General features: G+C 36.2%; 1 protein-coding gene across 1 annotated transcript in view; it reads right to left on the reverse strand.

Moving 5' to 3' along the window:
* Window positions 1-14,841, reverse strand: part of caly (ubiquitin carboxyl-terminal hydrolase calypso) — a 218,206-nt gene that overhangs the window by 13,180 nt on the left and 190,185 nt on the right. The window contains exons 9-10 of the mRNA XM_081762552.1: window positions 10,760-11,145; window positions 4,545-4,693 (exon numbers count right to left, since the gene is read on the reverse strand). Coding sequence (XP_081618678.1) covers window positions 4,545-4,693; window positions 10,760-11,145 — 535 coding nt within the window. The remainder of the gene's footprint in view (window positions 1-4,544; window positions 4,694-10,759; window positions 11,146-14,841) is intronic.

Below are 14,841 nucleotides of genomic sequence, written 5' to 3' on the forward strand. Positions count from 1 at the left end.
CCGATATTAGTGCTGAATCCATATTTTTTGGGGTTGCTGAGATAACGGTGACACTTCCGATGCCATGACCCGCAACATGGGATATATAATATCGACAACGACCAATATTAGTGTCGAATCCATGGTTTTTGGTGTCGTCAAAATGATCAATGATCTTTCCGATGCTGCTTAAATCGATGCCATTAGAAACGAAAGCAGCATATTTCACAGGAACTAAACACATGAGATACGGAGTTGTGCATTTAAATTTTCATTTCAACCCAGCGAAGCGGGTAATATATACTAGTATAGTAAACGGATAAAAACAGTATTTCCCTCATTTTCAATTCAAATAATTCATTTCGAAATTTGATTTAAATGAACGAAGAAAAAAAAATCTCCTGATTTAAAGCTTGACGTAAACTGCGATATAATCAAATCACTCTGCCATAAATTATTTTATCTATATGATTACGTTTTGTATACTCCAAATTCCGAAGTGGGAACAATGGGAATAATGAATACATTTGTATTTGTATTCACAACTGGAAAACAAACTCCGTATTTACAGTGTTTATTTAGTTAGTTTGTTCTATGCTCAGATTCCCATTCGAGTGGAAGAAGAAAACTTACATTCATGTGACTATAATTATTTTTCCACTTCTTTTATTTATAGTGCTGTTGTAACTAATATTGTATTATTATTAATATTATTATTCGAAATAATCGTTCAGTTAGCGTACGCGCCTTTGGCGCGGGAGATTCGGGTTTAATTCCCGATGGAAGCTCATGTGGTTCGGAATCCACGTTAATCAGTAGGTCCACGTCTCATATAGCCTCGCTGTTAAAAGGGACGTTAAACTCAAAATCAATTCAACTCGAAATAATCGTTACATTCGCCTGTGAAAATTTCGTTCCCTAAAATTAAAACTACAGAATGCTTCCCTTTTCCAAATCATTTGTTCAATCAGTGAGGACTAATTTGATTGAACTGAATTGATTGCAGCTTAATTTCAGTTTTCAGCACCAAAGCTGCATGAGACGGGACGAATTGTTTCAAAGTGGGATCCGAACCACTATTCGGGCCCTTAATCGACAAAATACCTTTAGTTTTGAGCAGCTACAAGATTATATGGTATATATTCGAAATATGAAATGAAATGAAATCTTTGAGTTTTACGTCCCACGATTATGCCGGCTAGGCTAAAGGACACGGTGATGATGAGAAATGAATGAAATGGTGGAATGAAGAAAGTGGGAGGAAACGGATGAACGCCGAGGAAACCCACGGACACGATGTTTGTCCACCACGAAGTTCACTTGGCGGGAGCAGGGTTTGAGCCGGGACCCCATGCACCAGGAGGTGAACGCTCTATCACTGAGCCACTGCGGCCCCTATCTTCGAAATATGAGTTGACCACTGAAAAAGAATACATGCAATACACTTTGAAAACCAATTCCAATCTTTACATGTTCTATAGTTTTATTACAGTTCTATGCACCTATGTTGCATCAACGTAACATAAACATCACTGAATGGCTGGCTACCTTGACATTTTCACTGGGAAAATATATTTCTGGAAAAAAATATTTTATAGCATATGTGGCTTCCATTCTCCCCTTCTTTCAGTTTTTGCACATGGCTATGCCGGGTCTTGTAATTTTTTTAAAAAAATCTAAATTTTTAACTGAAAATTTGATATTGTGTATTTGATTACGGAGGTGCGAATGAAATGTCCGTTTAACGTCTGGTGGGAAACTCATCTCAGCAACAAAAAACGGATAGACCATGGTCATGCGTCTAACATCACAAACTCTGTACACGTCCAGCAAGCAGGCTAGGATCTCAGTCGGTTAGGAAGCAGCGCATTGTTGAACGGGGTCGTGTGACAAGTGCACCATGGAAAACAATTGTGAGTGATTTCTCTTTAGGAATTCAAACTGGAAGATTCTCCATAGCAAGCCACGAGAATACATTTGGACCAAATGGCGTACGAACGCACCATTTGCCGTTGGCATATCACATTTCATTCCGCTGGCACAGTATTACAAAATGAGCTCCGTAAACACCAACTAACATCCTGTTTGGAACTCAGAGGGGACTCTCACTTTGTGTATTACCACCGTCTCCCAGTTTAACACACGCTTCTGTTCTACCCTGCCTGACGTATTACAGATGATCACCTAACACACCATTAACAACAGCTAGACACTACACACGCATCCTAAATATTACCACCTCACACATCTTACGTGTTGCAAAGTACAGATGTTTCAAGTATTTTGATAACCATCTATATTATCTCTCTCTCTCTCTCTCTCTATATATATATATATATATATATATACAGGGCGGACCATTTATCTTGAAACGCTCTTGTAACTTTTAAACCAATAGACAAAAATGCTGAAATGCATCATGGAAATAGCGACAGGAGGACACTGACATGCTATGCAATATCACTAATTAATAGTGTTACCAACCCAACATAAAATTACATTTCTTTAAATGGCACTATGTCAGGTTATTACATATTTCAACTCTACATGTGAAATGAAAACTTACAATAGCGCACTAATTTGTCAGTGTTACAAACTAAGTACACTACACGATCTCAAACATTCAAAATTTGGAAGCCTGTACAACACTAACGAAGCAACTGAGACCGACGAGACAATGCACATCCACAGTATTTTGGTGTCGAATATTATGGTTGTGGTGTGACGTATTTCGAATAAATAGGTAAAAAGTTACAAGAGAATCACGTAGGTCGCTTTCAATAGATGTAAGGATACCGTTTGCATTAACTTGATCTCTCGAACCATTCCAGAGATACAACATATATTTCCCAAGTTGCTAATGCTACTTAAAATTCCCTCTTTGCGCGAAATTTTGAAAATACTTGCATCAACATCATAATATGAAACAAAACAAAAATCAGAATTTTCCTAAGCTTAACATAAACAGTACGACGTGCTAAGACAAGGGAAAGAAAAAATGTATGACTTTACAATATTTTGATTATACATAGTTTTTTATTTATTATTATTATTATTATTATTATTATTATTATTATTATTATTATTATTATTATTATTATTATTATTTTTGGTATTTCAATATGCATTTACGTTATTATGGCTTGTGTCTTGTCCAAACAAAGAAAAGAGTTAGTTTGAAATGATACCCTAAAATTAATGGTAAGGAAATGTAATGGTGAAAGGAAAAGGTAACAGAATAGAGTATAACTTCGTTATATGATAAGAATAATAAAGACGCACATATACAGAAAAGACGTTTGGTACAGTGGTTAGCACGTTTGTCTTAAACTTGAAGGACCTGAGATCGAATTTCCCGACTAAACTTGTTTTTCCTTTTAATACACACTAACGACATAATTGTTTTGCTAGCATTTGTAGTTATCTTTTCTTAATAATAAATATTAGATTGTGTTTATCTTGTTATAGTTAATGCAATTCGAGTAAGAGAAATGAGCTAGGTAAATTGAGTTAACATAGAACAAAAGGTTGTGACAGTCTGAAGTCATCTTAGACTACATGTAGATATCGTTCGACAAGTGTATATGCTACGTATCCATAGTTTCTTCTAGGCATATGCCCGGGAGGGCTGTCCTCGATGTACATAGCTCATTTTTAAATCGTATTTCCGGTCTGAAATTTCACATACCAATGACGTATGGTGTGTTTGTTAATGCGTGACAATTCCAAACGCCATACTGATGTCTTCCATAATATTTCCTGTTAAATTTATACAAGAATAGTCTCGATTAAGAGTTCCTCATTTGTACTTTTACCTTTCTACTGAGAGACATAACACATTAGTAGATGAATGTTTCTGTGGAAACGTGGCATCAGTCAGCCTAATCTGGAGGTTGTTCATGCTACAAGGCACAGGACATCAACTCAGCGGCTTAAAATTTTATAAGACAAGTTATATTGTCAAACTAATCACAACACACTATATAAAATACACAATCACGTAACAGTTTCAACACAATAACTTTGTCTTCATCAGACTTCCACTCCTTCTGGCTACTTGGAAGTTGGTCACCTCTTATATACTTCCCGTAAAAAAACTTTTAATTAGGCTTCGCCTCTTCATTAATTTAAACGGAGAATTATGGAAGACATCATTATGGCGTCTGGAATTGTCATACGTTAAAAGTTGATTTTCGCGAAGTATATAAGAGGTGACCAACTTCCAAGTACCCAGAAGGAGTGGAAGTCTGATGAAGACAGTTATTGTATGGAAACTGTTACGTGATTCTGTTTTATATATATTATCACATAACCTTGCTCAGTGTGTTGTTGACAATATGGAAACAAGGCCTAATAGAATAGTTATAAGACTAGTTATCCGCTACTATCCCGAGACAAATAACTACTCTACCTCTCGTTTTATTTAAATAATACAAAACACAACCAATATTTCTAATGACATTAAAAATATTGTCTCTATTTACAGACTATTAAACTATTTACAGACAAAATAAGAAAATAACATGCCTATCAAATTAAATACTGAAAACGTAAGGTGGTCATACCTATGAAGTCTTCCTATTTGAACACCTTGTATTTTATGCATTAAAAGATGTTGCTGGACTAGATCTGCTAATTTCCCTTGCTGAGCCAACATTGACAAGAACGTACAGATGAATTCATCGTAATTGTGTGTCCGCCGACAATCATCGATCTGTGGAAAGAAATTGCACTACTATAAACAAAAGGAAAATAAAGACGTGACATAATTGGTAAAAGTATTTCAGGTATATCTTATTTTTATTTTACCTCTGAAAAGCAAGTGATGTAGGCTATTGGAACCAACTTGCCACCAGAAATCGAACCTGTAATTATAGTATTAAAAGCAAGTACACTATTGCCAACTTGGAAGTAATGGCATATGGATTGTGGTACGTGATGGAAATACCGTACCTTTACGTAACAAAATTTTCGTTATAGATGAATGATTTTACATTAAATTAGTTTCTAGTGAAACACAACTTATTAAATTTCAATGTTTTAGTGACATAACATAATAATGGGATAACCAACGCACACTACACATAGACTAACAGTTAATTTCTACCTAGTACGTAGTAGTAAGTAAATTGTGCTTACCACAATTCATATGACACTCTACTATTTCCTTAAGATTTTAAATGCAAACAAGTGTTTTTTTTTTTTTTAAAACCATGAAGCTGCGGTGTTTATGTGAAAGATGGCATTATATTTGATATTCGAATATACATATATAGTGCGCGCGTGTGTGTGTGTGTGTGTGTGTAGAATTGCATCGTTCATTAGCAATGTCAACTTTAACTCGAGGCGCTAAAGTAAGTAAATTGTGAAACGCTCCCCTTGACGAGTTTTATACCATGTATGTGTTTTCCTGGCTAATCTGTGTTATAGAATAATAGAGATTTAGAGCCGTGAGTCGAGAAAATGATAACATACACCGTGGATTGTTACTAATGACTTTTTGCACTCAGTTTCCTTCCATTATTTGTGTTTCCCATTACCTTCAGTAAACGGAAGAGAACGAAGGACTAAAACACGCATTCATTTATCAAGCTATTACCACAAAAAAAATAACATTCTCTAACTGGATGCCTAAATAACATGTTCTAAAAAATTAACAACATATAAGCACAGATGACAATGAATTTTTAATATTGAGAAATTAATTTCAGAATGCTCTTAGTGGTGGAAAATTTGAAAGGCAAATTAGAATATAGCTAGTGAGTTCATCAAGAATGTAGCGGAAAGAAGAAAAATCTCTCAGACAATTACAGAAAAGCACACGAAACGCTAATGATTCACAAAGAACATCAAGGAGAAATTCTTCAAAATTTACATACTATTTTACATGGTAACCAAAAGAGTTTTGGCCGTTCTAGAGCAGTGATTAACACATAGCAATACAGTGGACGGTAAGTACCTTTAGGTTTTGAAGCAATCTCCATCAATATGCAACACCTTTTGCCAACGTCCCTGCAGATACACAATACCGTGTGATAAAACTTGGCGGTCGTCGATGCAAAGAAGTCCGTGAGCGCGTTCCGCAGGTCTCCCACATTTGCGAAGGATCTCCCACGGATGTGGTTGTCGAAGGAATGAAACAGGTGATAATCTGTTGACGCAAGCTTCGGTGAATATGCACCGATGGATGGCACAGTGAATCCCAGCCAATTAACTGCAAGGTCTCCCGAGTCCTCTTTACCACATGTGGCTTGGCATTGTCGTGCAGGAACAGCACACCTTTGCGATTCACCAATGCCGGCTACTTCTGCTGCAATGTACAGTTTACCCTTTGTAACTGCTGAGTGTAGAACTAAGTCAGCAGTGATAGTCTGACCAAGCGGTAGGAGCTCGTAATGCATCATTTGCCGACAATTCCACTATACAGAACGCATCACCTTTCATTGGTGCAGAGGTGATCTTGGGTGTGAGGAACAGGGTCACGTGACGACAACCAGTCTGGTACGACTGCGAGTGTCACAGAGGACTTACTTTTAATCACCAGTGAGCAAGCGATTGAAGATGGGTGTATTCAAGTGCCGAGTGAGCAAAGAAAAACAGGCTGTCACTCGTTCCTTGTTGGCTCCCGACAATGAGTGGGGTACCGATTTGCTTAACTTGTATGACATCTCTATCCCATGCAAGTGCAATCTGACTGTTTCAGCGGAAACCTGGAACCTTTCTACAAGTTCATCACACGTCATACTACTGTCCTCCTCAAGGCTGCTTTCAGGGTCACGTCATCCAACCCAGGTGACCGTACCTTGACAGGTTCATTAGAAAGTCCCACATCTGCAGAATGGAATTTCTGGAACCAATAACTGGCGATGGGTTCGTTCACGGGATTCTTCCCAAATGCCTGGGATATGCGGTGACTTGAGGCGGCAGCTAACTGGCCCACTTTAAAGTCATACAACAAACACACGCGAACAAGCTACTTCGGAAATTCCGTCTCTGTAGGACATTGGACGAGCTATGATTGCTGAGTGCGCAACATGCCAGTATTACTGAAGGTCGATGATCAGACTAACTCCCATCGCTTGGTAGGCACTGTCATTTCGTTTCCTCCCTGTGAGCGCACGATTAATGAGACGTCAGAAACGACAAGAACATTTTTGGTTACCTTGTAGACTTTGAAAAATTTTGACTATGTTATTTGGGACACTTTGACAAGAGACACTGTGTACATAAGGTGGGATGGAACGCTACCATGAATGATTTTGCACGAGATATAGTGAAAAGACAAACAAGGATAGGACACGATATAGAAAGTGTAATCTGACTAGTGTTGCCTTTTATAACTTCTTTTTTAAAGAGAAAACCTACAGAAAAAGCACGATGTTACAGTAAGAGGTAGAACAATATTCGAGTTACAGATGATACAGCTCTTGCAAAAGCAAATTATCACAGACAAAATACAAAGAAAAGCTGTAAATATTGAAACTAAGTGTTATGAATACAAAAATATCCGTAAATGTGTGTACTTCGTCAATTACAGTGGTAGCAAAGTGAAAAGTAGATGGATAGTTTTTTATATCCAGTTCGTTTTGTTAACCAAGACGTGAAGATGAACTACAAATAAAACCAATTAGAGAAAAGGGAAAGAGGTTTTATGAAAAACAAAATTATTTTGTGAGACCTTGAACTAAGAAAACATCTATTAGAAATTCGGAGAGCAGTGCACTATGCGGAACAGAAATACAGATACTAGGAACAAGAATTTTAGGAATAATCCAAAAAATGGATCAAAAGATTGCAATCTTGGCCAAGAATTAGTTTTTGGATCAGGGACCACAAAAGTTTGGAACGTCTCCTAAATCGGGTTTTCGTATTTTTTTAGGGAATAAGCACATCATTAGGGAAGTGAGTTAAGTGATAGTTTGGGTTTGGCTACACTATATGTAGTTCTTCAGATATAAGGCGTACGAGAAAATGTTTGATTAAATGAAATATATTGAATATTTTGGATCAAGGGCCACAAAATTTCTGAAAGGTTCCTAAATCGAATTTTCATATTTTTTACGGAATCACATCATACTGAGTAAATTGTTAGTTTTGTTTTGGCTACACCATATGTAGTTCTCAAAATATGGGGCGTACAAGAAAATGTTTGATTGAATGAAATATGTTGAATTTTCTGGATCAGGGGCCACAAAATTTTTGAACGATCCCTAAATCAAGTTTTCGTATTTTTTACGGAATAGGCACATCGTAGTGAGTTAAGTGATAGTTTGAGTTTGGCTACACTATATTACTGTGTACCACAATGTGTAATCAAACAAAGTATTTAATTGAATTTTTAAATGTGTACAAAATAGGCAATGTATGAAGTGGAGGCAGTTTGAATATTCTTTAGGATTCATAATCCAATGGAAAATTTAGAGTGCCTTGACTTCTACAATGCAAATGACCGGTTATGACTTCTAGAACTAGGAAGACGCAGAAAGAATGTGTAAGAATGTTGACATGACGGAAAAATCATATAAATACTACCGGATTCTCTTCCGGATATTGGAAGTTCTATTTTGACGTCGAAACTCTGCGAGTCAGATTATTCAGCATTAGTTTTTCTACTCCGTCATTCTGTCCATCAGAGGTTCTGCTTATCATCGTTACCAAAAGTAAGTGATTAGTCTTTAAGTCATACCAATCCATAGCATGCTCTGTGATTATTCAATTATTTAACATCAGATCATTAAATTCTTATTCTAAATTATTTCTGTATTATCGAACTTTATCATTGAATGTCTATTCCCATGTTTCTAATCAATTCTGAGCTACGTTTTTTACGCCCCCAAGACTTGCGTTAATTTAAATTGCTTGTTGGAGGAACTGGGTGGATGTCAAGGCCATTCAGTAATTTCATGTATGAGAATGGTCTGAAGTTCGCAACCCAGACAAAAGGTCTCCGTTCAACATGCCTCCGGAAGTTTTTAACTGCCTTTTACGTCACAAAACCGGTCACGTTGAAGGTAGATTGCGAACCTATTTTAGGTTTTAGCACGGAGGAGGCGCCGGATAAATTGTTAGTTTTGTTTTGGCTACGCTACATGTAGTACTCAAAATATGGGGCGTACAAGAAAATGTTTCATTGTATGAAATATATAGATCTTTTTGGATCAGGGGGCCACAAAATTTTTGAGCGGTCCTTAAATCGAGTTTTCGTATTTTTTACGGAATAAGCACATCATACTGAGTAAACTGGCAGTTTTGGTTTGGCTACACTATATGTAGTTCTCGATATATAAGGCCTACAAGAAAATTTTTGCCTGAAATATATTGGATCTTTTGATCCAAAAATAACTAAAAGCTTATAAATGTGGATACGAAGAAGAGATGAAATTAGTTAGATGCAACGTAGAAAAGCAATCTTTAGACGCTGTACCATTAATTTAAAAGAGAAACGTAAACTGGTTACGATACTCTTTGAGAAGAAATTTCATTCTTAGGGATATAACAGAGTGTGTGGAGAAAGCCGGAAGAGATGACTAAGAGAGATAGTAAAGACGATAATTCTTACAACCATATTAAGATAGCGAAGATCCATAGTGCATGAAGGTTTCTTAGTGTGGAACAACTGATTTTGCGAATAATAACATAATACTTAGGATAATGAGACTAAAAGCAAATTCGACATCGATACAAGTAACTATTAATTCACTCGGTGAATACAAACAGTACTTTATAAAATACGTAAGTCAATGGAAAAGAAGTCCACTTGCATACATTCAGGTACGAAGAAGGTAGTAGCCTTTCTTGTCAAGAACGTTTGACTGGAAATTACACCAAAATTCACTGAAGAAGAAGAACTGAAGTAAAATATATACACAAATTTCTCCGCTTTGTCATACAACAAATACATTTATTTCAAGAACTCCAAATTAATTCAAGCAATTTGTTTCAGTAGCTTTGTGAATCCATACAAAGTAAAATAAGGAACTTTATTTCAAAAGTTCATTATGTTCAGTTAGCAACACATGTTCTGGCTCATCAGGAACAATGGGTCTAATATTTCTTTTACCAAGCCAACAATTTTCGTTTCTGTATCTTGTTTAATAATGTAATAAATAAAATAATTAAATTTTGTTTTGTAATCTTATCAACAACAAAGGCAGATGTAAGAGGAAAGCGGGGATGGGTCCCATTAAAGACCCCACATTTATATTTTATTCTTTAAACAAAAGGAGAAATAATTTTGATTGGAACTTTACATACTTCATTATTTTTTCCTTCACTATTATATGAGTTATTATTTCCACTTTGACACACAGTGTAACTACGCTGTTCGTTTTCAGGTATTTTTTCACTCTAAACAGTGGATTTCAAACATACTATTCATCAGAACATATTAGTTTGAAGGAGAAACAGATATGGAAAATAATTTTAGCACTTAAAGTGTCAAATATAGATTTTGTGGAACAAATCATCAACTTCCAAAATTTTATTTTTAGAAATTGTTGGCATGTTGGAACCCGTAAATGTGTATCTCCTTTCAGAAAATCAAAATATTTGTTATTACTGCCATATTATTATTTAATTCCTTTTACTGTTTGTGTGTAAAATTGTCGTAGGATGAGTTCAAAATCATGCACTGATTTCGCATACAAAATCTGAAAGAGCCACATAGGAATTATTTTCTGTTCGCTTTTTTAACAAATAAAATGCATGACCCGAAGTTCCTTCTATTGTAAAGATTCAATTCTGAGGAAAAATATGGATAACAGTTTGCTAAAATTCTTACTTTATATTTTTTCCGTTTCTCGTTTTCATCCCTCAGATTTGCTTCGCAGATACTAATTTCATTTTCCAGATTCTTAAGTAATGCGAGTAAATCCTTGGGAGCAAATGTGTGGGGCTCAAAGAGTTCCGGGTATTTGGAACAGAGTTTGGAGTCTACTTTCTTCTCATCGTTCACTGGGCAACCATCTTTCGTTTCTTCGGAACTGTTCTTTCCTTTCTCTTCTTCCGTTGAATTGGTAATAGATTTTGTATCTTTCTCCACTTCGTTATCACATTTTGAGGTGCTTCCCTCCACACACAATTTCTTTGGTACAGTGCTATCACTTTCACCTGAATCCAAGGTCCTTTTCGCAGGAGACTCTCCAGTTCCATTTTCCGTTGGCACAGCTGGAACGAAACAAAAACGTAATATAATAGTAAGATTGGGAATATCTTAAAATAATTGTGAAATATCATAACGCCCAGTGCTAAAACGCCCATTCCTCTCACACTAGCCTACGCATAGTCGCATATTATATATAGATATATATATATATCGAGAGAGAGAGAGAGAGAAGGGGGGCTTGTTAATAAACTATGGCGACAAACTGTAAGAAGTGATTTCTCATATTAAAATTAAAAAAAAAAAAAAAAAAAAATCGTATAGACATGTCAGGAAAAGTGCATAGTTTCAGAATTAGACCTATCCAAAATCTTCGAAAGTTTCTAAATTTCAACACGCGCTATTTCGAATCCGCGAAACCTTGGACTGACGGTCCATATCAGTGTAAAGGAAGTCATATATACGCAATTCAGAAATATATATTTCATCAATGTCCAATGTGTATACAGGGTATTCCCTACAGGATATAATTCCTAGCCATGCTCTCAACAGAGTTCTCACATATGGTCTTATTTCAAGGTGGGTCTAAAGCAGCAAAAGGTAAGAGTTGACAACAGTGGACACAGAATGCTTAGTCAGAAATTCGGAAGTGTTTGTGAATGCCAGCACTACAGTCCCTCGTGCTCGGAATAACGCGTGCTGTGGCGTTTAATCTTACGCTGATACATAAAAAAGAAGAAAAAAAAGTGAAATACACTTTGACAACATGCATTACAGCACGCGCTATTCCGATCAAAAGAAACCGTGGAACTGATGGTCACTAACACTTCCAACATCCCGCCAAAGTATTTCGTATCCACTTTTGTCAAGACTTTCCCTTTGCCTACTTTTCATCCATCTTGAAATCTGAGCATATCTGAGAATTCTGTTGAAAGCCTGTCTGGAAATTATACATTGTAGAGAACCCTTTTGCACACCCGCTGCACATTGATGAAATATACATTTTTGGATTGCGTGTTCTCTACATAAGACCGCCCTTCCAAGGTTTTTCGAATTCGAAATGGCACGTGTTGAAATTTAGCTTTTCGATGATTTTGGACAGTCCTAGCTCTGGAACTATGCACTCATAGGTCCATATGAACTTTCTTTCATAGTTTGGTGTGAGGAATCACCTCTTACAGTTCGTAGGCATAGTTCATTAACACCCGACATATATATATAAGCCTTACTATTACGGACTCAATGATTGTTAAAATAAAATATAAAATAAAATAAAAACACACACACATTATAAACATCTTTCGTGCCTTTCATTTCGAATTGAACAAACAACGAATTTTAAGTGCGATTATGCACTTTCGTACCAAATGCAAACATATATTTTGAAATTATTTCTTTTTTTAAATGTGTACAATTCTTTTCCAACCTCAGATAATACGTAACACTGAAACCAATAATACATTTTCATTTCAATGCAGCTTTTATCAATTTTCTTTGTTGCGAAAATATGTGTTTAATTTATTAATTCATTACATGATTAAAATGTATCTTATACGTTTCCTGATGTCTCATATCTCATCCTTCTCATCTGCTAACATATTTCTACGCTGAAAGTAGCGCGTGGAAATTTGTTTCTTCTTTATTTTGTAATACATTCTATGTTCTAGACAGATCTATTTCCCAAATTTTAATATTGTCTTCTATTTCACAGAAGCCTTGCAAAATACATGGGATCATTGCCCTATCGACGTGGCAACTCTCTTAATATGGGATCATATGTATTTATAGTTAACAAGATAAAGTCTTCGAAGCATGTACATTTCTCTGTAGATAATACTTGATACCGGTATTGTAGTTCAGTCTTATGGAATCGTTTTCGATTATGAACGGGGATCACTGATACCAAATTGGAAAATAACTCGAGGTATCAGTGATCCTCATGTGTAATTCTGTTTGTGTTGGCTAAGTGTAAGAATGATTAATTACAAATCGCTATTACGTTACAGAGAAAGTTGATAGAATAACTTAATTTGAAAAATGTTTTCTTTTGTGTTTAGAATAATACTTTCCACTCCTTGATTAACTGAGTGCTAATTTTATGTTGATGTCCCTTGTCATCTCCTGAGTTCTGTAATACGGATCCTAATGTTTAAAGGGTGATACAAACAAGTAGATTTTTACTTAAGTGTGCATATTCATTCCTCATCTATCTATATATATAAAAGAGAACGCACAAAATCCTTTGTCCGCTCATCACGCTAATACGGCTGAACCGATTTCTTTCATTTTTGGGGGGTTGTTAGGATTTGGACCCTAGATGGTTTTTATCATATCACTTTAATTTTCAATTACCAGTGTCTTGAGATAATTGACCAATCAGGTGTCAATACGTAAAAAAAATCCTTTGTCCGCTCATCACGCTAATACGGCTGAACCGATTTCTTTCATTTTTGGGGGGTTGTTAGGATGTGGACCCTAGATGGTTTTTATCATATCACTTTAATTTTCAATTACCAGTGTCTTGAGATAATTGACCATTCAGGTGTCCATACGTACAAATCCTTTGTTATTAGTTCATCATAGGTATAAAAATAAACGTATTTATATGCAACCCGCATGACCCTGTGACTCGGCGGGTTAACATAACTGACAGGCGCTATAAATCACTTGAAAGCGAAAAAGTAAAAATTATCTAAGTAACAAAGTTTATTGCGTTCCGGGATGACCGAAGCGGGGCGGGTTGGGGTGACCGCAGCGAAGCGGGGCGGGTTAACATAAATGACAGGCGCTATAATGTTAACATTTACTGCAATCTTCTATGGTTTTTATCATATCACTTGAAAGCGAAAAAGTAAAAATTATCTAAGTAACAAAGTTTATTGCGTTCCGGGGTGACCGCAGCGAAGCGGGGTGAACGCTGCTAGTCTATATATATAAAAGAGAACGTACAAATCCTTTGTCCGCTCATCACGCTAATACGGCTGAACCAATTTCTTTTATTTTTGGGGGGTTATTAGGATTTGGACCCTAGATGGTTTTTATCATATCACTTTAATTTTCAATTACCAGTGTCTTGAGATAATTGACCATTCAGGTGTCCATTACGTACAAATCCTTTGTTAGTTCATCATAGGTATAAAAATAAACGTATTTATATGCAACCCGCATGACCCTGTGACTCGGCGGGTTAACATAACTGACAGGCGCTATAAATCACTTGAAAGCGAAAAAGTAAAAATTATCTAAGTAACAAAGTTTATTGCGTTCCGGGATGACCGCAGCGAAGCGGGGCGGGTTGGGGTGACCGCAGCGAAGCGGGGCGGGTTAACATAAATGACAGGCGCTATAATGTTAACATTTACTGCAATCTTCTATGGTTTTTATCATATCACTTGAAAGCGAAAAAGTAAAAATTATCTAAGTAACAAAGTTTATTGCGTTCCGGGGTGACCGCAGCGAAGCGGGGTGAACGCTGCTAGTCTATATATATAAAAGAGAACGTACAAATCCTTTGTCCGCTCATCACGCTAATACGGCTGAACCAATTTCTTTTATTTTTGGGGGGTTATTAGGATTTGGACCCTAGATGGTTTTTATCATATCACTTTAATTTTCAATTACCAGTGTCTTGAGATAATTGACCATTCAGGTGTCCATTACGTACAAATCCTTTGTTAGTTCATCATAGGTATAAAAATAAACGTATTTATATGCAACCCGCATGACCGTGTCACTCGGCGGGTTAACATAAATGACAGGCG

The sequence above is a fragment of the Thermobia domestica genome, chromosome 6 (assembly GCF_964235325.1).
Source record: "Thermobia domestica chromosome 6, izTheDome1.hap1.1, whole genome shotgun sequence".
Lineage (NCBI taxonomy): Eukaryota > Metazoa > Arthropoda > Insecta > Zygentoma > Lepismatidae > Thermobia > Thermobia domestica.